At 42.9% G+C, this 23,589-nt stretch overlaps 1 protein-coding gene across 4 annotated transcripts in view; it reads right to left on the bottom strand.

The window, feature by feature from the left end:
* Positions 1-23,589, bottom strand: part of LOC139411600 (adenylate cyclase type 2-like) — a 77,557-nt gene that overhangs the window by 31,732 nt on the left and 22,236 nt on the right. For all 4 annotated transcript variants that reach the window (XM_071158165.1, XM_071158163.1, XM_071158162.1 and 1 more), the window contains exon 2: positions 8,064-8,924. In XM_071158165.1, coding sequence (XP_071014266.1) covers positions 8,064-8,228 — 165 coding nt within the window. In that variant the 5' untranslated portion in view covers positions 8,229-8,924. The remainder of the gene's footprint in view (positions 1-8,063; positions 8,925-23,589) is intronic.

The following is a 23,589-nucleotide window of genomic DNA, read 5'->3' as shown; positions in this document are numbered from 1 at the left end:
ACACATATTTCCTTCAGATTACACAGACCCACAAAGAATTTGAAAACAAATCCAATTTTGATAAACTCCCAAATCTATCACGTGAATACCAGTGTGCCAACACAGCAGCAATATTTGTGACCTGTTTCCACATGAAAAGGACAGTCAGTGAAGCAAACACCATTGTCAATACAAACTACACTGAACAAAACTATGAACGCAACATGTAAAGTGTTGGTCCCTTTTTTCATGAGCTGAAATAAAAGATCCCAGAAATGTTCCAGGTGCACAAAAAGCGTATTTCTCAAATTTTGTGCACAAATATGTTAACATCCCTGTTAGTGAGCATTTCTCCTTTGCCGAGATAATCCATCCACCTGACAGGTGTGGCATAATCAAGAAGATGATTAAACAGCATGATCATCACACAGGTGCACCTTGTGCTGGGAACAATAAAAGGTCTCTAAAATGTGCAGTTGTGTCACAACACTGCAGATGTCTCAAGTTGAGGGAGCGTGCAATTGACATGCTGACTGCACGAATGTCCACCAGAGCTGTTGCCACTGAATTGAATGTTAATTTCTCTACCATAAGCCGCCTCTGTCGTTTTAGAGAATTTGGCAGTACTTCCAACTGGCCTCACACGTGTAACCACTCCAGCCCAGGACCTCCACATCCAGCTTCTTCACCTGCAGGATTGTCTGAGACCAGCCACCCAGACAGCTGATAAAACTGTGGGTTTGCACAACTGAAGAATATCTGCACAAACTGTCAGGAACAGTCTCAGGAAAGCTCATCGGCGTGCTCGTCGTCCTCACCAGGGTCTTGACCTGACTGCATCGCAACCGATTTCAGTGTGCAAATGCTCACCTTTGATGGCCGCTGACACGCTGGAGAAGTGTGCTCTTCATGGATGAATCCCAGTTTCAACTGTACCGGGCAGATGGCAGACAGCATTGTGCGGGGGAGCGGTTTGCTGATGTCAACATTGTGAACAGAGTACCCCATGATGACGGTACGGTGGGGTTATGGTATAGGCTACGGACAACAAACCCAATTGAATTTTATCGAGATACTGTGACGAGATCCTGCGGCCCATTATCGTGCCATTCATCTGCTGCCATCACCTCATGTTTCAGCATGATAATGCACAGCCCCATGTTGCAAGGATCTGTATACAAAGCTGAAAATGTCCCCGTTCTTCCATGGCCTGCATACTCACAAGACATGTCATCCATTGAGCATGTTTTGGTTTCTCTGGATCGACATGTACAACAGCATGTTCCTGTTCCTGCCAATATCCATTAACTTTGCACAGCCATTGAAGAAGTGGGAAAACATTCCAAAAGCCACAATCAACAGCCTGATCAACTCTCATGCAGCGCGAGATGTGCCGCATTGCATGAGGCTAATGGTGACTGGTTTTCTGACCCACGTCCATACTTTTTTTAAGGTATCAGTGACCAACAGATGCATATCTGTATTCCCAGTCATGTGAAATCCATAGATTAGGGCCTAATTAATTTATTTCAATTGACTGATTTCCTTATACGAACTGTAACTTTCAACAAAAAAAACACAACATGTTTATATTGATCTGTCTATTTATTTTCCCTTTTGTAATTCAACTATTTGCATAGTTACAACACTGTACATAGTCAGCAATATAACATTTGAAATGTTAATTTCAGATTATTTATTTCACTTTGTTTAATATCTATTCCACTTACATTTGCAAATGTAAACATGTTTCCAATGCCAATAAAGCCCCTTATTTTCCTTTAGGAGGGAGCAGTAATGAGACCTGATGATGGACCTAATTTGGCATCAACACCTGAATGAGAAAAGTGCTACAGTGCCTCAGGCCCTGCCAATGTCAACAGCATGAGTGTGTCCCAAATGACACCCTTTCACTTCTACAGTGCACAACTTTTGACCAGAGCCCTTGTCAAAAGAAGTGCACAATTTAGGGAATAGGGTGCCATTTTAAGAAGCAACCACGTCTTTGTTCACCGGCCCTGACTGACTGAAGCCCTGTAAAACAACACATTTCACTGCACCTATCCCGTGTTTGTGACAATAAGGCACTCACTTGTCAGTTTATTAGGTACACCACCTTGTTCACAAAAATGGATTGCTCCTACAGACAGTGGCTTCCTTGGATCGCTCCTACGTGGCCGTGGCACTACTATGTAAAGTAGGCATCGAGTCATTCGATTGAACAGCTAGTGACCTATGCGACTGAGCGTGGTATGATCGGTGCCAGGCGACCTCGTGGGCTTTTCACGCACAACAGTGTCTAGGGTTTACCGAGAATGGTGGGACAAACAAAAAACATCCAGCCAATCAGCAGTCCTGGGGGCAAAAACAGCTCGTTGATGAGAGAGGTCAAAGGAGAATGGTAAGGATCATGCAAGCTAACAGGCGGTCCACAAACAGGCAAATAATGGCATCCAACTGGCCTCACATCCACAGACCACGTGTAACCACGCTAACTCAGGACCGCCACATCCGGCATCTTCACCTGCGGGATCATCAGAGGGGGGAGGGCGGGATGCTGAGGAGTATTTCTGTCGGTAATAAAGCCCTTTTGTGGGAGAAAAAAAAATTCTGGTTGGCTGGTCCTGGTTCCCAAGTGGGTGGGCCTATTCCCTCCGAGGCCCACCCATGGCTGCACCCCTGCCCAGCCATGTGAAATCCATAGATTAGTGTCTAATGAATATATTTCAATTGACTGATTTCCTTATATGGACTGCAACTCAGCAAAATCTTTGAAATTGTTGCATTTATAGATTTTTTAAAATGTACTTCCCCCTCAGCTCAGACCTGCAATAACACTCATAACACTCCTATTTATTACGCTGAGGGAACCTAGACTACAGTTCAAAAGTTTGGGGTCACTTAGAAATGTCCATGAAGACATACAGTGGGGCAAAATAGTATTTAGTCAGCCACCAATTGTGCAAGTTCTCCCACTTAAAAAGATGAGAGAGGACTGTAATTTTCATCATAAGTACTCTTCAACTATGACAGACAAAATGAGAAGAAAAAAAAAATCCAGAAAATCACATTGTAGGATTTTTAATGAATTTATTTTCAAATTATGGTGGGAAATAAGTATTTGGTCAATAACAAAAGTTTCTCAATACTTTGTTAAATACCCTTTGTTGGCAATGACAGAGGTCAAACGTTTTCTGTAAGTCTTCACAACGTTTTCACACACTGTTGCTGGTATTTTGGCCCATTCCTCCATGCAGATCTCCTCTAGAGCAGTGATGTTTTGGGGCTGTTGCTGGGTAACACGGACTTTCAATTCCCTCCAAAGATTTTCTATGGGGTTGAGATCTGGAGACTGGCTAGGCCACTCCAGGACCTTGAAATGCTTCTTACGAAGACACTCCTTCGTTGCCCGGGCGGTGTGTTTGGGATCATTGTCATGCTGAAAGACCCAGCCACGTTTCATCTTCAATGCCATGCTGATGGAAGGAGGTTTTCACTCAAAATCTCACGATACATGGCCCCATTCATTCTTTCCTTTACACAGATCAGTCGTCCTGGTCCCGTTGCAGAAAAACAGCCCCAAAGCATGATGTTTCCACCCCCATGCTTCACAGTAGGTATGGTGTTCTTTGGATGCAACTCAGCATTTTTTGTCCTCCAAACACGACGAGTTGAGTTTTTACCAAAAAGTTATATTTTGGTTTCATCTGACCATATGACATTCTCCCAATCTTCTTCTGGATCATCCAAATGCTCTCTAGCAAACTTCAGACGGGCCTGGACATGTACTGGCTTAAGCAGGGGGACACGTCTGGCACTGCAGGATTTGAGTCCCTGGCGGCGTAGTGTGTTACTGATGGTAGGCTTTGTTACTTTGGTCCCAGCTCTCTGCAGGTCATTCACTAGGTCCCCCCGTGTGGTTCTGGGATTTTTGCTCACCGTTCTTGTGATCATTTTGACCCCACGGGGTGAGATCTTGCGTGGAGCCCCAGATCGAGGGAGATTATCTGTGGTCTTGAATGTCTTCCATTTCCTAATAATTGCTCCCACAGTTGATTTCTTCAAACCAAGCTGCTTACCTATTGCAGATTCAGTCTTCCCAGCCTGGTGCAGGTCTACAATTTTGTTTCTGGTGTCCTTTGACAGCTCTTTTGTCTTGGCCATAGTGGAGTTTGGAGTGTGACTGTTTGAGGTTGTGGACAGGTGTCTTTTATGCTGATAACAAGTTCAAACAGGTGCCATTAATACAGGTAACGAGTGGAGGACAGAGGAGCCTCTTAAAGAAGAAGTTACAGGTCTGTGAGAGCCAAAAATCTTGCTTGTTTGTAGGTGACCAAATACTTATTTTCCACCATTTGCAAATAAATTCATTAAAAATCCTACAATGTGATTTTCTGGATTTTTTTTCTAATTTTGTCTGTCATAGTTGAAGTGTACCTATGATGAAAATTACAGGCCTCTCATCTTTTTAAGTGGGAGAACTTGCACAATTGGTGGCTGACTAAATACTTTTTTGCCCCACTGTACATGTCCATGAAATGTCAATGAAAACATACATGAAATGAGTTTCAAAATGAATAGGAAATATAGTCAAGTTGACCAGATTATAATTATTTTAAATTTAAATAATTGTGTCCTTTGCTTTCGTCAAAGAATCTTTGGCATTCTAGTTGTCAATTTGTTGAGGTAATCTGAAGAGATCTCACCCCGTGCCTCCTGAAGCACCTCCCACAAATTGGATTGGTTGATGGTAAATTCTTACGGTCAGGCTGCTCCCACAACAGCTCAATAGGGTTGAGATCTGGTGACTGTGCTAGCCACTCCATTATAGACAGAATAACAGCTGACTGCTTCTTCCCTAAATAGTTATTGCATAGTTAGCTGTGCTTTGGGTCATTGTCCTGTTGTAAGAGGAAATTGGCACCAATTATGCTCCAATTATACAAATCTCCCACTTTACCATCACCAAAGCACCCAAAACCAACACATTGCCCCCACCATGCTTGACAGAAAATCAAGTATTTGTATCATTATTTTATTAACGAAAGAATAAAAGATGTTGATGAAGAAATACAGTACTGCTTTACATTTGGATAATAAAGCATTTTGAAGATAAGCCACCTGCATTTGTTTATTAGGCTGAAGCAAAACAGCATAACGGTCCGGACGACCCTTGCTGTGCCTGGTGAGCAGTTGGTCAAGTTCTGTCAGGATGAACCGACGACCTGATGAACCCGCCAGGTATGTTGACTCTGCCTGTCGGAGGTGGAGATCCAGAGCTCACAGGTGTGCCTGGCATGGATTGTGACTCCATCCCATTCCTCACCCTCGTCAACGTGTCATTCTCCGCCTATGCCGCCTGGCTCTGGACCAATGCATCAGCTGTCTCCCGTATCTCTGCCCTCGGATAATGTTTCTCTGTCTGTTGGTCTGCCTTCAATGACTCGATCTTGGTCTTCAAAGTTTGAATCTGATCCATGTGCACCTTCATCAGATGAGCAGAATGGTACCGCCCTGAGCCCCCCGTCAATTACAGTGGCCTATGATAGAAACAGTAGATCAATTTAGAATTAAAAGTGACTCCAACACACAAGTGCTGCGTACACATTTTAAGAATCTAGCAAAACAAACCGTTTTCTTGGCAACCATGCGTTTTTTCAGTGTGCCCAGTTGTCCAGCCCTTTGTCCACTGATCTCCATGGATGGTTGTCAGCATGTTTGTATGCTCTGCAAAAACACATTCATGTTTTTAGTACACAATATTTTTGATTTCTTTATTTAACCGTTATTTAATTGATTAGCGATTTTATTACACAGTATGCCTACACATTGATCGGCTACAAAATAGATATTTTTAAAGAAAACGCACTGAAACCAAAATACCTTTAGTTTTGGTGATCCTCTCAGCTCCGGCTAATTTTTAAAGTCCTCTCATGGTTACGGTCCTAACACTGGAACGGGTAGCACCATAGAAAGAAGCAGGCTTGATGAAAACTATGTCCATATCGTCTGTTCTCTTTGGTCGCAATGTCATTTTTGCAGGTAGGGGGATGTTCACACCTACAGTAGCCAGGTTATAAAGAGTCTATTGTCCTGCTAATCAGTCTACAAGTGTTTGAAAACCTGTTTTCAAAATGCCACCAGCTGTCCATCACTACTGTAAATAAAAACAGCATCTTGTTTACATTGTTTATTATAACCACAATGTCACAAATCATTTGTATCTACCTTTCCAATTACTTTTAGAGTTTGGGATTTACAAATGTGTGCTTTTCATGTAATTTTTTAAAAATCCAGTTCGGATTTAAGTATAACTTTTGAGTGACGCCTTTAGTGAGAGGTCTAATGCCTTAATATTTAATCATATCTGCTCTCTGAATTCATATCTAAGGGGCATTTTTCACACCATTAGTCATTACATTGTTTTAGTTTGAATGTGCAGACTGGCACTAAGAACAGGGGGAACGTTTCCCTAGTCAGCACCATTATTAGTGCAATGCCCCTTAAAGTGTTGCTCTGTGCTACCCAGTGGGGCGGTGTGGGGGTCCACCCCCCCTACCCCCTTCCCCATGGGCTAGGTCTGTCTTCTGTGCGCGGCTCTGCGGCCCATCCCGTGCCCCCTGCCCTCGTTCTTTGAACCTCATGCGCCCACCTCTGTTTCAGTGGATACAGCTGGAGAAGTGCAAGGCAGTCCCATTGTGCTCCCCTCCAGAGCCATGACCAATATGAGCAATATGTATTGTCCTGCCAATAACAGGGTTAATAATATATCTGTGAGAATATCCAAAGTGACATTTATATAATTCTAAATTAATAATACTAATCGTTTAATTTATTTTAAAAATAACAATATTTTGGGGATGATTTAATTTTCAAATAACGTAAAATGTGTGAGAAAAAAGCCATTCTTGAACATTGTTACTAATTTGTAAATAAAGCCAGTTTGTTATTTATTTATTTCTGTTTTTAGAGGGAGAGAAATCAAAAACCTACAGTCATCTCATGGGTCTCCCAGTCAAGGCCGGCACAGGTATCGAACCAGCATCTGTAGCAACACAGCTTTCACAGCTATGCAGTGTCTTAGACCACTGCACAACTCAAGCATTGTACCACATGACCAGTTGGGAGTGGGCTACAGTACTACAGTAAGAGCAAAATAATCCTAAAAATATATTTAAAAAACTTTAGTGTAACAATAGTTTTAGTAAGTTATACTGATCGTGCACAATTATCAGTTTCTACTTAGGTTTATGCCGCCCATTCATTGTCAGAGACACAGTAGGACCCAAAAGCATAATCAGTGCTCCAACTCCCTCTTGAGCTGGTCCGGAGCAATGAAGGGGTGATGCAGGGTACCTTACTAAACCACAAATTACCTCTAAATCCCACAGCATAATCACAAAACTTTTAGTGGAGCAACCACTGTATGTAGATATTCCATTAAAATCAGCCGTTTCCAGCTACAATAGTCCTTTACAACATTAACAATGTCTACACTGTATTTCTGATCAATTTGATGTTATTTTTAAACCTTTCTTTCAAAAATAAAAATATGACCCCAAGCTTTTGAACAACAGCATCATCTCTCGTGTATTGCTACGCCTTGACTGTTGTTTCGAGGAGACATAAAACAACGACCTCTAATATCTAGACACAATTATTCAATTATTCAATTATTCAATTATTCAATGAAAAATAACATACTACTTCTGAACAAATTCTTAGTTACAATGACAGCCTACCAGGATTAACTGCCTTGTTCAGGTGCAGAACGACAGCTTGGGGATTCGATCCAGCAACCTTTCGGTTACTGGCCCAAGGCTCTAACCACTAGGCTATCTGCCACCACACAATGGTGTCTTTAATGTGCTAATCTTCATCCATTATTGGTCAACTCATCCAGAGAGGACATCACACCCCCACAGGGGATATTACTAAGTCATTCAAAAAAGCTGGGCTCTGATGTGTAGCATACTGTCACTTCATACATTGGTAGGTGCACACACACTTCTAGGTCTCGGTAGATGACGTCACTTACACAACGGCCGCTAGCTAGCGATTCCACAACACACACACGAACTCACCAGGTGCAGGGCGAAGAAGAGGATGATGAGGACTCCACAGGACAGCATGGAGAGGCCCAGTAGCAGCACCAGAGGCTGGTACTGGCTGATACAGGAGAACTTCCTGTACAGGGCCTCATGTTTCAGCTCCTGGTCATTTAACAGGTACTTCCCTTTAGCCGGCATGGTGGTGGTGACCTGTTCACTACTAAAACCCTGATAAAAGGTTACGGGCTGCTGGTTTTAACATAGAAGCATTTTTGTCAGCTTCCACTGTCCTCTAAGAGTTGCTAAATTTCCTCTCCACCACTCCTTACACAGGTATGGTAGGCAGGGAATAATGCTGAAAACACCACCCCACAGGGTAGGGCAGGGTAGGAGCCGTCTTCTGCTGTGACTGAGACAGACGTGTGTGTGTGTGTGTGTGTGTGTGTGTCTACAGATCCACACATCCAGGTGGGCAGGTTTGCTGAGGCTTTCTAGCTCATACTACTCAAGTGCAGTTGTCGATGTTATCCCTCATGGGCATTTTTAATATGTTCCTCTCTTCTTTCACTCACAGGTTTTGAACTTGCTCTCTCTTTCTCTCTCTTTTATCTCCCTTTCTGCATTGGCAGGCAGACCCAGTTCATCCTTGCCAGCTACTATGGTCCATTCTTCAGTGGGGTTGAGTAATGATCCCAGCGCTGAGAGAAGAGACCGGGGGAGGAGGAGAGTCTAAGGAAAGAGGAGAGGAGGAGAAAGAGGGTGGAGCCTGGGAGGGTGGAGAAGGAAAGAGGGGTCGTCAAGGATTCTTCCAGGATTCAGGATTCTGTCCCATCAGTGCTGAGCGGGTAGAGAGAGGGGCCCAATGTAGCTCCACCCACTGGAGCTGTCAGAGGCCTGGGGATTAGACAACAGAGAGAGACTGGGTGAGTTTACTGGAACCACTTATCAAGACAGAAGTAGAATGAAATAGCAATCCACAACACTTGAGGGGCATGGCTCTTCAAAGCACTTTCTCTTGTTGACATGTCAGAAAATGTTGATGCACACTCACTAAACTTGTTATGTTTCAATAAACAGATTACATTTTTATCTGGCAGTGAGAATTAAAAAAAAACAGTTTAGCGATATGATTTCAAACTACATTACTGTCTGCCAAACTGTACACAGTTAGAGTACAGCGAGTCCCTTCATATGACAAAGACAGACTGTCGTTTAGCCAAGGGTGTAAATTATCACAAGTGAGTGAATCTTCAATCCTCATTCAACCAAAGCCCTGCAGTTGTTCCCACGATCAAGAAAGCCTGGTTTGTCTGTATTCAGTCCCAGTCCTCAGTCTCTGTCCCGGTTTGGCCACAGCTCCATAGAGAACTGCCATGATGACACCTAGACCTTCTAATGAATAAGCTCTCCATGGAGCACTTTACTCGAGAATACAGCGTCAAGGGAAGAACTCTTGCATCATGAAACAACACACTGGTCTCGACTTAATTTCTAATTATCTTATTAATTTTACTCTGACAAAACACATTCAGCATTGTGGAGTTTAAACGCTAGCCAAGAGTCTCAGTCTATGTCTGCCAAGAATTGTACCTTAGCAATCCATTATTCACAAGAGTTTAAGGAGATTATCACTTTAATACACAACACATTTAAAAGATGGACTGTAGGAAAATAAACAGGTCTATGTTTTGTTAGGATCTATTGGCTGGGCAGAGTATGTACTTTGCTCCAGTCTTAATGAGCACAGAGCAGAGGCCACTAAAGCCAGTCAGTATATGAGGAGTCTGATTTGCCTTAGTCGGTCTGCCCTCGCTGGCTCCCTGTCACGCAGGAAGTTTGCTCAGTGAATCAGAGGCTACGTGGTATTTACAAAAAGGCTGAATGAAAAATACATTCAGGAGGCTCTTGTCTCAAGCACGCAGTAGGACGTACTAGGCATCCTTATCTGGTTGGTTTAAAGAGGGCCCAGCGGCTGGTCTTTGTTTCACCTGGTAATAAAATCACAGAACACAACAGCACAGCTACAATATGGGCGTGACCGTAAACCATTGGGCTCAGAGACTGATAATGATATCACTTCTCATTTTGTAGAAGGGATTACATTCTTGGCTTCATAAACAGGCTGGTTGGTGTGTTTGGGAGGCGCTAGATGTTGCTGGGTTGAAACGATATGAAATTAAGCTTGCATAAAGTTAGTTAATATAAACCTCATCTCAGCAGTTGCTAATAGTCTTGACTCCTGGACCTGTCCTAATAGTATGAAGCATTGTTGCTGCAACAGTTGCCATGTGCCATAAAATAGCAAAGGCTGAGGTGGATGAGGTTATGTACCTAAAGGCCAGAGAGGGAGAAACACCTGTTGGGCTGTGTGAATGGATATCCCAGCCAGCCAACCACTCAGGGTGCTCCAGTCAGAGTGACAACTTGCTCTGTCACAACAGGACGTGTGTTGATGGAGGTCCGGTCAGCAATTTACAGCCTTGCTGTTTAACTGTTCCTTTTATTACTATAAGACTATTACTGCCAAACAACTAACAACCCTTTACCCAGCCCTATCCTGTACTACCCAGGCTATCCTGCAGTCTGACTAACAGACAGAGTTAGGGAGTTAAAGCAGAGGATGAGGAAAAGCACATACTGGTCTTCTCTATTAGAAAACAGCTGGGGCCTTGAGGTCAGGGCCCCTCAGATATATGATATACACACTGTTCATAGGAAGGAAATTACTCCTTCAAAAAGAACACCTAAACAAAACACTATCATTTCTCTGATTTAGCTCCTTCAGACATTCAACCCACAGGCTTGATGACTGCTCATGCATGCAACCAGAGTAAACAGTAGGGAGGGTGAATGGAAGGATAACCAGGCCCCAATGGCAGACAATAAAGGACCAAAGGTCCCATTTTGTCATGACTACTCATCTCCTGGATAATGCAGCACAGTTGGTTGGTGTGATCACCCTTAAACAGGGAGACTTAGAGAGTCAGTTATGAGTCAAATCAAATGTATTTATATAGCCCTTCGTACATCAGCTGATATCTCAAAGTGCTGTACAGAAACCCAGCCTAAAACCCCAAACAGCAAGCAATGCAGGTGCAGAAGCACGGTGGCTAGGAAAAACTCCCTAGAAAGGCCAAAACCTAGGAAGAAACCTAGAGAGGAACCAGGCTATGAGGGGTGGCCAGTCCTCTTCTGGCTGTGCAGGGTGGAGATTATAACAGAACATGGCCAAGATGTTCAAATGTTCATAAATGACCAGCATGGTCAAATAATAATAATAATAATAAATAATAATAAATAATAACAATCACAGTAGTTGGCGAGGGTGCAGCAAGTCAACACCTCAGGAGTAAATGTCGGTTGGCTTTTCATAGCCGATCATTAAGAGTATCTCTACCGCACCTGCTGTCTCTAGAGAGTTGAAAACAGCAGGTCTGGGACAGGTAGCACATCCGGTGAACAGGTCAAGGTTCCATAGTCCACAGTGAGAGATCCAGAGGCAGAGATTGACAATGAGCCACAACTGTGAGGGAAGTCCAAATAGACCATTAAGGGTGGTACTGTTAGAGAATGGTTCTGGGACAAAGGGACGGTGAAACGGCACTGAGACAGTATATCTCAGAGAGCAGTCAGGGGAGACTTATCTAGAAGGCTCCAGGGAACTTCTGCTTATCAATGAATGAAACACAGGATGATGGTTCTCCTTCCCTGGGGCGGCAGGGTAGCCTAGTGGTTAGAGCGTTGGACTAATAACCGAAAGGTTGCAAGTTCATATCCCCGAGCTGAGAAGGTACAAATCTGTCGTTCTGCCCCTGAACAGGCAGTTAACCCAGGCCGTCATTGAAACATAGGCCGTCATTGAAAATAAGAATTAACTGACTTGCCTAGTTAAATAAAGGAAAAATAAATTTAAAAATCTGCGCATCTTCCTGTTCACTTAACTTAAGCCAGGCAGCTCAGGGGGTGGTGATAAAACAGTTTATGCTTTTTCTTGCTTTTCAGTGACTTTGTAGCTTACTCTGTGTGTTGGTTAAACTGGGATCACTTTCATTGTGTGCATTCCAATGTTAGGAGGTCAGGACAGTGAGGAAATAATGAAGACATTTGGAGAGCAGCCTCGTACTGGGGCAGATGGCCCAGTTCCCCACGATGTTAACGATCAGTGAATAGGTCCGTCTCAGTCGGACAGTAGGATACTAGTACTGATCATTCCAGGATGTTTTGTCCAGAGGCAGCCATTTAACACCGCCATAGAGCGCTTGTTTGTGAGACAACGGCTTGATATTACAGCTCCCAGCCCAACAAACGCTTTATGTTTCAATTCTAAAGTTGTCATGGCAAAGGACAGATGCAGTGGATCTCTGTCTGTCTCCGCCGCTGAGTGGAGTCGTGCGGAGCAGTGCTGGAATAGCGGCCAGGCTTGAATAGGCTGGAGTCTCTCAAGAACAGGATGAATAGCAGTAACTGCACTGCATTGTCGGGGAGGCCTTTCTCTGAAAGAGCTGAGGCAAATCGAGGCATTCTCACAGAGGTCTCGCAAACTGGTGTCATTTGACTCCTGGAGCAGCACAAAACCACAGACGTCATCACCAACCCAGAGCCCAGCCACCGAGATTGGGAACGCACATGGTTGCTGTCGCAAACTGGAAACGTGCATTAACACAAGATAATAGAGGACGTGATGTTCAAGGGACTGGATGTTGTCTTCTCTTCGGCCTCGCAACATGTGAGGGCTAGGAAATGAAAAAAGTTGCCACAACATTTGAAGGGGAGCAAACTATATTTGAGCTGGTGGGATTGTGGTGCAGAAGACCACCTTTCATACTACATTTTTATGTGGCAGAGTAAGCCACAGCTGGGCAATTCCATTATTTTTCACTTTTAAATGTACACTATCGTTCAAAGGTTTGGGGTAACTTAGAAAGGTCTTTGTTTTTTAAAAGAAAAGCAACATTTTTGTCCATTAAAATAGCATCAAATTTATCAGAAATACAGTGTAGACATTGTTAATGTTGTAAATGACTATAGTAACTGGAAACAGCATATTTTTTATGGAATATCTACATAGGTTAACAGAGTAGAGGTCGACCGATTAATCGGAATGGCCGATTAATTAGGGCCGATTTCAAGTTTTCATAACAATCGGAAATCGGTATCTTTTGGCGCCGATTTGCAGATAAAAAATAAAATAAAAAAAGTATACCTTTATTTAACTAGGCAAGTCAGTTAAGAACACATTGTTATTTTCAATGAAGGCCTTGGAACTGTGGGTTAACTGCCTCATTCAGGGGCGGAACGACCGATTTTCACCTTGTCAGCTCAGGGGATCCAATCTTGCAACCTTACAGTTAACTAGTCCAACGCAATAACGACCTGCCTCTCTCTCATTGCACTCCACAAGGAGACTGCCTGTTACGCGAATGCAGTAAGCCAAGGTAAATTGCTAGTTAGCATTAAACTTATCTTATAAAAAACAATCAATCATAATCACTAGTTAACTACACATGGTTGATGATATTACTAGATATTATCTAGCATGTCCTGTGTTGCATATAATCTGACTGAGCATACAAGCATACAATTATCTAACTGAGCGGTGGTAGGCAGAAGCAGGCGCGTAAACATTCATTCAAACAGCACTTTCGTGCGTTTTGCCAGCAGCTCTTCGTTGTGCGTCTAGCATTGCGCTGTTTAGGACTTCAAGCCTATCAACTCCCGAGATGAGGCTGGTGTAACCGAACTGAAATGGCTAGCTAGTTAGCGCGCTAATAGCGTTTCAAACGTCACTCGCTCTGAGCTTTCTAGTAGTTGTTCCCCTTGCTCTGCATGGGTAACGATGCTTTGATGGTGGCTGTTGTCGTTGTGTTGCTGGTTCGAGCCCAGGGAGGAGTGAAGAGAGGGACGGAAGCCATACTGTTACACTGGCAATACTAAAGTGCCTATAAGAACATCCAATAGTCAAAGGTTAATGAAATACAAATGGTATAGGAGGGAAATAGTCCTATAATTCCCATAATAACTACAACCTAAAACTTCTTACCTGGGAATATTGAAGACTCATGTTAAAAGGAACCACCAACTTTCATATGTTCTCATGTTCTGAGCAAGGAACTGAAATGTTAGCTTTCTTACAAAGCACATTTACACATTGCACTTTTACTTTCTTCTCCAACACTTTGTTTTTGCATTATTTAAACCAAATTGAACATGTTTCATTATTTACTTGAGGCTAAATTGATTTTATTGATGTATTATATGAAGTTAAAATAAGTGTTCATTCAGTATTGTTGTAAATTGTCATTATTACAAATAAAATTTTAATTTGTAATTGTAAAAAAAATAAAAAAAATCGGCCCATTAAATCGGTATCGGCTTTTTTGGTCCTCCAATAAAATCGTTATCGGCGTTGAAAAATCATAATCGGTCGACCTCTAGTACAAAGGCCCATTATCAGCAACCATCACTCCTGTGTTCCAATGGCACGTTGTGTTAACTAATCCAAGTTTATAATTTTAAAAAGGCTAATTGATCATTAGAAAACCCTTTTGCAATTATATTAGCACAGCTGAAAACTGTTATTCTGATTAAAAACTTCTTCAGGCTAGGGTCTATTTTTCTCCACTTCCTGTCTGACTGACGTGCCAAAAGTAAACTGCCTGTTACTCAGTTTGTAGAAATGTTAGTCATGTATGAGACTATAACACAATTGAGTTTGAATATGGTAGGAGAAAATCCAAAGAAAAACCAACCGGTTTTTCAGAGCCCTTCTCTTCCAACGAAACGTATAGGGTCATATCCAAATCCAGCTCCCAGATTGCAATTCCAATGGCTTCCACTAGATGTCTCCAGTCTTTGTTTCAGGCTTGTTTCTTCCCAAACAAGGAAGAATTTTGAGTTTTAGTAATGGGAGTCAGAGTTGGAAATCAGTCAGCGCGCGCGCAACGAAGAGGACGCACAACTGCTAATTTTGCTTTTCTATTGAACATACTTCTTTCCGTATGAAATGTAGTTTAATTACATTTTAGGATACCGGAGGATTAAATAGTAATGTATTTTGACTTGTTTTAACAAAGTTTTGCGGTAGCTTTTTGGATTCCTTTCTCTGCATGTTGAATGAGTGGATTACTCAAATCGATGGCGCCAACTAAACAGACCTTTTGGGATATAAAGAAGGAGTTTATCTAACAAAACGACCATGAATATTTTAGCTGGGACCCTTTGGATTGCAAATCAGAGGAACATTTTCAAAAAGTGAATATTTAAAAATCGGCATTTGTGATTTTATGAAGCTTGTGCTGGTTGAAAAAATATTTTGATGTGGGGCGCCGTCCTCAAACAATCGCATGGCATGCTTTCGCTGTAAAGCATATTGTAAATCGGACAATGCAGTTAGATGAACAAGACTTTAAGCTTTTAACTGATAAGACACTTGTATGTACCTAAATGTGTAATATCCATAATTTGTATGATTATTTATTTGAATTGCGCGCCCTCCAATTTCCCCCCAGAAGTTGGGCTTCTAGCCCTAAGACGTTTTAAAGAAGCAATAAAACTGGCCTTCTTTAGACTAGTTGAGTATCTGGAGCATCAGCATTTGTGAGTTCGATTACGGGCTCAAAATGGCCAGAAACAAAGAACTTTCTTCTGAAACCCGTCAGTCTATTCTTGTTCTGAGAAATTAAGGCTATTCCATGCGAGAAATTGCCAAGAAACTGAAGATCTCATACAACGCAGTGTACAACTCCCTTCACAGAGCAGCACAAACTGGCTATAAATAGAATAGAAAGAGGAGCGGGAGGCCTCGGTGCACAACTGAGCAAGAGGACTAGTACATTAGATTGTCTAGTTTGAGAAACAGACGCAACTGGCAGCTTCATTAAATAGTACCCGCAAAACACCCGTCTCAACGTCAGTGAAGAGGCGACTCTGGGATGATGGCCTTCTAGGCAGAGTTGCTAAGAAAAAAAACAGACCTTCCTTTCTTTGCGAGGCATTGGAAAACCTCCCTGGTCTTTGTGGTTGAATCTGTGTTTGAAATTCATTGCTCGAATGAGGGACCTATAATTGTATGCTTGGGGTACAGAGATGAGGTAGTATTTCAAAAATTATGCTAAACACTATTATTGCACACTGAAGGAGTCCATGCAACTTATTATGTGAATTGTTCAGCACATTTTTAATTCTTAACCTATTTAGGCTTACCATAACAAATGGTTGAACACTTAGAGTCAAAACATTTCAGCTTTACATTTTTTATTCATTTGTAAAAATGTCTGAAAAAGATAATACCCCATAATGTCAATGAAATTATGTGTAGCCTAGTGACACAAAATCTCACTGTAATCCATTTTACATTCAGACTGTAACACAACAAAATGTGGAATAAATCAAGGGGTGTAAAAACTTTCTGAAGGCACTGTATATCAAGCAAATAAGTGCATTTCACTCAGGGCGCTGCATTCAGTCTCGTTTAACCAGGCTACCAGAGTCAACCAACTCACCACACAACAGAACCATGTCTGCACTTCCTCATAGCTGACATATATGTACAGTAATGCACTGTCGTCAAATTAGATCTGCCTCCCATCTCCCCCTCCTCCCTCAACCCCAGTAGCATCATCCAGTGGTATTGGATTAGCTTTGTGCAGCAGGGAGAGCTGTCGAAAGATAATGACATTTACAGGATGTTATCTCAGGCTGTTTTCAGCTCTTTACTTTATCATAGCTTGTTTATGATAAACACAGGAAGTGTAGGCGAGAGCGAAAGCGTGGGTCGGAAGCCAGGCCCTTGTCACATACAAGTGTTTCACATTCACTTCTACAAATGCTGTGTCACATACACACAAGTGGAGCCATCCATTTTGTTACATCACACACACACACACACACACACACACACACACACACACACACACACACACACACACACACACACACACACACACACACACACACACACACACACACACACACACACACACACACACACACACACACACACACACACACACACACACACACACAGAATGGTCCCTGGACAGTGATATTCATGGACAATTCATAATTAAAAGTCAATATCTAGGTTGAATCAATCAGACTGGGTAATGTTCTGTTCTCTCAAGATGTAGCTAGTTATGGACATGAGAACCACTGTTTGCACATTCAATATCATAAGTGTTCCTTCCTTCCCATACTGAATAATCAATAACTCCCTGTGCATGCGAGTAAAGCATTTTTCTAAAATGGAGACAAAAAGAAAACACTGGAGGAGGAAAGAAAATTAAAAGGAAAGAAAGAAGAGAGCATTGTTTCCAGTCAGTGCAGCCAACCACATCCCCATTTCTGGTTTCATAACCCCTCTGTTAGCAGAGCCAGGCCAGGCTGAGGCGAGCTGGCTAAGTGCCCTAGCCCAGGACCTCTCAACCCACAGCAGCCTGCTAGGGTCTGGCTCTGGACCCCTCTCACGGCCCTCCCATGCCCTGCGACCACCACCACGGCACTGATCATGGAGCCATAATGATCACTCTGTACGCTAGCCAATGAACTACTGACACCGACTCATAGAAATCTCAGCAAGTACATCATAGAAATATTATGATCTACACACTCAAAACCCTTAAATAATCCCAAGAGTGCAGTGCAGTACAATACAGTAGATCATACAACAGGTAGGTCTAATCCTAGATGCTGATTGGTTAAAAATCACATTCCAGACGGTGGCTATTCCACAAAATACCACTGGCTAAATATATGACGCCGAAGTGCCTATTTACTCTGTTCCATCTGACTGTGCAATCCAGTGTCTCATCAACCCAGCCAAGCAATTTATATATACAACATATACACTGTAAAAAAGCATCTAGACATTATCTTCCATTTCTTTTAGACTAGCATTGGGGTTTCAACAGCGGAGAATAGTAATAACCTTGGTCTGTCTCTCCAACATTCGCAACATTGTTTCAACATTGAAATTCGATATCCAGCTGTCCTATGGTAATGAACATGTCCGGAGTCAGGACAAGACAGACAGGCAGCTTTTCTCAGCCATTCAAAATCATGAATCAGCATAATAATTTTTATGGGTACCTTTCGCAGCAATTACAGCTGTAAGTCTCTCGGGGTGTCTCTATAAGCTTGGCACATATCTAGCCACTGGGGTTTCTGCCCGTTCTTCAAGGCAAAACTGCTCCAGCTCCTTCAAGATGGATGGGTTCCGCTGGTGTACAGCAATCTTTAAGTCATACCACAGATTCTCAATTGGATTGAGGTCTGGGCTTTGACTAGGCCATTCCAAGACATTTAAATGTTTCCCCTTAAACCACTCGAGTGTTTCTTTAGCAGTATGCTTATGGTCATTGTCCTGCTGGAAGGTGAACTTCAGTCCCAGTCTCAAATCTCTGGAAGACTGAAACAGGTTTCCCTCAAATTTCCCTGTATTTAGCGCCATCCATCATTCCTTCAATTCTGACCAGTTTCCCAGTCCCTGCCGATGAAAAACATGGGAGGGTGTTCGAGGTGATGAGAGGTGTTGGGTTTGCACCAGAAATAGCGTTTTCCTTGATGGCCAAAAAGCAACATTTTTGTCTCATCTGACCAGAGTACTTTCTTCCATATGTTTGGAAAGTCTCCAACATGCCCTTTGGTGAACACCAAACGTGTTTGCTTATTTTTTTCTTTAAACAATGGCTTTTTTCTGGACACTCTTCTGTGAAACCCAGCTCTGTGGAGTGTACGGCTTAAAGTGGTCCTATGGACAGATGCTACCATCTCCACTGTGGAGCTTTGCAGCTCCTTCAGGGTTATCTTCGGTCTCTTTGTTGCCTCTCTGATTAATGCCCTCCTTGCCTGGTCCGTGAGTTTTGGTGGGCAGCCCTCTCATGGCAGGTTTGTTGTGGTGCCATATTCTTTCCATTCTTTTATGATGGATTTAAATGTGGCTCCGTGGGATGTTCAAAGTTTGATATTTTTTTTATAACCCAATCCTGATCTGTACTTCTCCACAAATTTGTCCCTGACCTGTTTGGAGAGCTCCTTGGTCTTCATGGTGCCGCTTGCTCTGTGGTGTTGCAGACTCTGGGGCCTTCAGAACAGGTGTGTATAGTTTCCTGAGAATACGAAGCGACCATTTCTGTCGGCGCCGGATGCCGGATATGCTGAGAACATGATCTCAGCATATCCGGCGCCGACAGAAATGGTCGCTTCGTATTCTCAGGAAACTATACACACCTGTATAGACAGATCAGTCAGTGAACTAGTCACAACTGAGCTTCCAGAGAGCAGAGCTGTATTTATTTCCTCCGAAATAAAATGATCTAACTATGAGTACATGAATGAATATACCGACATCAATATTATGCATACAGTATGTGTTTTCTACTGTATAGACTGTTTTTACACAGCTGCAAACTGGGCAGACATGACCTTCCATAAGCATATAGGAGTCCACTGCATACTATAGCAGCAGCACCGTCCACTTATCATGGGCATTTGGCTGATATTGTTCATTATGATAAATAACCTATAGGGTCCTACTAGAGAAATGTGAGGTTTAGTGCATCCGGCGCCGACAGAAATGGTCGCTTCGTATTCTCAGGAAACTATGCAGTATTATGTTTTTTAATGTATTATTTCTTACATTGTTAACCCAGGAAATCTTAAGTTTCATCACATACAGCCAGGAGGAACTATTGGATATAAGAGCAACGTCAACATACCAACATTACGACGAGGAATACGACTTTCCCGAAGCGGATACTCAGTTTGGACCACCACCCAGGACAATGGATCGGATCCCAGCCGGCGACCCAAAACAACGGCGGGGGCAGAAGAAGTGGTCTTCTGGTCAGGCTCTGTAGACAGGCACATCGAGCACTGCTCCCGAGTTTACTACTCGCCAACGTCCAGTCTCTTGACAACAAGGTAGACGAAATCCGAGCAAGGGTTGCCTTCCAGAGAGACATCAGAGACTGTAAAGTTCTTTGTTTCACAGAAACATGGCTCACTCGAGACACGCTATCAGAGTCGGTACAGGCACCTGGTTTCTTCACGCATCGCGCCAACAGAAACAAACATCTCTCTGGTAAGAAGGGCGGGTGGGTATGCCTTATGATTAACGAGACGTGGTGTGATCATAACAACATACAGGAACTCAAGTCCTTTTGCTCACCTGACCTAGAATTCCTTACAATCAAATGTCGACCGCATTATCTGCCAAGAGAATTCACTTCGACTATAAATCACAGCCGTATATATCCCCCCCAAGCAGACACATCGATGGCCCTGAATGAACTTCATTGGACTCTATGTAAACTGAAAACCACATATCCTGAGGCTGCATTCATTGTAGCTGGGGATTTTAACAAGGCTAATCTGAAAACAAGACTCCCTAAATTTTATCAGCATATCGAAAGCGCTACCTGGACAGAAAAAATCCTGGACCATTGTTACTCTAACTTCCGCAACGCATACAAAGCCCTGCCCCGCCCTCCCTTCGGAAAATTTGACCATGACTTCATTTTGTTGCTCCCAGCCTATAGAGAGAAACTAAAACAGGAAGCGCCCATGCTCAGGTCTATTCAACACTGGTCCGACTAATCTGATTCCATGCTTCAAGATTGCGTCGATCACGTGGACATTGATGAATACGCTGAGTCGGTGAGCAAGTTTATTAGCAAGTGCATCGGTGATGTTGTACCCACAGCAACTATTAAAACCTTCCCCAACCAGAAACAGTGGATTGATGGCAGCATTCGTGCAAAACTGAAAGCGCGATCCACTGCTTTTAATCAGGGCAAGGCGACCGGTAACATGACCGAAAACAAACAGTGTAGCTATTCCCTCCGCAAGGCAATCAAACAAGCTAAGCGTCAGTATAAAGACAAAGTAGAGTCGCAATTCAATGGCTCAGACACGAGAGGTATGTGGCAGGGTCTACAGTCAATCACGGACAACAAAAATAAAACCAGCCCTGTCGCAGACCACAATGTCCTGCTCCCAGACAAACTAAACAACTTCTTTGCTCACTTTGAAGTTAATACAGTGCCAACGACACGGCCCGCTACCAAAACCTGCGAGCTCTGCTTCACCGCAGCCAACGTGAGTAAAGCATTTAAACGTGTTAACCCTCGCAAGGCTGCCGGCCCAGACGGCATCCCTAGCCGTGTCCTCAGAGCATGCGCAGACCAGCTGGCTGGTGTGTTTACAAACATATTCAATCAATCCTTATCCCTGTCTGTTGTTTCCACATGTTTTAAGAGGGTGAGTGGGGGTGAGTGCCACCATTGTTCCAGTTCCCAAGAAAGCTAAGGTAACTGAGATAAATGACTATCCTAGCACTCACCTCAGTCATCATGAAGTGCTTTGAGAGACTAGTCAAGGATCATATCACCTCCACCCTACCTGACACCCTAGACCCACCCCAATTTGCTTACCGCCCCAATAGGTCCACAGACGACACAATCGCAATCACACTGCACTATCCCACCTGGACAAGAGAAATACGTATGTAAGAATGCTGTTCATTGACAATAGCTCAGCATTCAACACCATAGTACCCTCCAAACTCGTCATTAAGCTTGAGACCCAGAGTCTCGACCCCGCCCTGTGCAACTGGGTCCTGGACTTCCTGACTCGCCACCCCCAGATGGTGAGGGTAGGAAACAACATCTCCACCCCGCTGATCCTCAACACTGGGGCCCCACAAGGGTGCGTTCTCAGCCCTCTCCTGTACTCCCTGTTCACCCATGACTGCGTGGCCATGCAGGCCTCCAACTCAAATCATCAAGTTTGCAGACGACACTACAGTGGTAGGCTTGATTACCAACAACGATGAGACGGCCTACAGGGAGGAGGTGAGGGCCCTCGGAGTGTGGTGTCAGGAAAATAACCTCACACTCAACAAAACTAAGGAGATGATCGTGGACTTCAGGAAACAGCAGAGGGTGTCCACATCGACGGGACAGTAGTGGAGAAGGTGAAAAGTTTTAAGTTCCTTCGCGTACACATCACAGACAAACTGAAATGGTCCACCCACACAGATACCGTGGTAAAGAAGGCGCAGCAGGGCCTCTTCAACCTCAGGAGGCTGAAGAAATTTGGCTTGTCACCAAAAACACTCAAACTTTTACAGATGCACAATCGAGAGCATCCTGTCGGGCTGTATCACCGCCTGATACGGCAACTGCTCGCCCACAACCGCAAGGCTCTCCAGAGGGTAGTGAGATCTGCACAACGCATCACCGGGGGCAAACTACCTGCCCTCCAGGACACCTACACCTCCCGATATCACAGGAAGGCCAAAAAGATCATCAAGGACAACAACCACCCGAGCCACTGCCTGTTCACCCCACTATCATCACTAACATTGAGTGGCTGCTGCCAACATACTGACTCAATCTCTGGCCTCTTTAATGATAAAAAAAAATAGGATGTAATAAATGTATCACTAGTCACTTTAAAACTATACCACTTTATATAATGGTTTACATACCCTACACTAATCATCTCAAATGTATATACTGTACTCTATACCATCTACTGCATCTTGCCTCTGCCGTTCGGCCATCGCTCGTCCATATATATTTTAATGTACATATTCTTATTCATTCCTTTACACCTGTGTGTATTAGGTAGTTGTGAAATTGTTAGACATTACTGAATGGTCGGAACTAGAAGCACAAGCATTTCGCTACACTTGCATTAACATCTGCTAACCAATGTGTGTATGACAAATAAAATTTGATGTGATTTAAAATTAAATAAGTTTCCTAACATGAGTGACTGTTAATGGGACAATTGATAGATGAAATTTCTACTACTACTACTAATGTTGCAATAACTACTAATATAAAAAAAACTGATGCACATTAATGTTATAAACGTATTGTTTAATTTACCGTTATGATCAATTTACTGAATTATCTGGATATGGATTTTTGTCCATATTTCCCAGCTCTACTAAAACCCACAGCCGGAAATAAAACGGCCATAGCTGTGGGAAGTAGCCTCAGCACCCCAACAAATCAGAATTAAATAAAACATGTATTTAAAAAAATAAATCTCTGAGACTTCATTATTTCTGTAAGAGTGAACCAAAAGAGCAGTCAGCAGCGCTGGGAGAAAAATTCACATCTTCCCGCGGCCGTTTATATTTCTTTATATAACCTCACTCCTAGATATAGTGTTTGTAGAGCAGGGTGGTGAGACTGTTTGTAATCAATATCAAATTAAGGCCAGCAGTCTTTCACAGATGTGATTTCTTTATCACATTAACAAAGGGTTTGTTACGCAATAATTGAAGAGCCCTTGATTACTATTGCAACACTTTGTAATACACCCACACACAGTTAACACAAAGCATCCATTGACCCTCACCATTATCAAAATCAGTCAAGACTGACCAAATCAAATCAAATTTTATTGGTCAGCAGATGTTAATGTGAGTGTAGCGGAATGCTTGTGCTTCTAGTTCTGACAGTGCAGTAATATCTAACAAGTAATCTAACAAATTCACAACGACAACCTTATACACACAAATGTAAAGGGATGAATAAGAATATGT

Source organism: Oncorhynchus clarkii, chromosome 6 (assembly GCF_045791955.1).
Source record: "Oncorhynchus clarkii lewisi isolate Uvic-CL-2024 chromosome 6, UVic_Ocla_1.0, whole genome shotgun sequence".
In the NCBI taxonomy this organism is placed as follows: domain Eukaryota; kingdom Metazoa; phylum Chordata; class Actinopteri; order Salmoniformes; family Salmonidae; genus Oncorhynchus; species Oncorhynchus clarkii.
The sequence above is the reverse complement of the archived record's forward strand: the minus strand, read 5'-3'. Positions and strand labels throughout refer to the sequence as shown.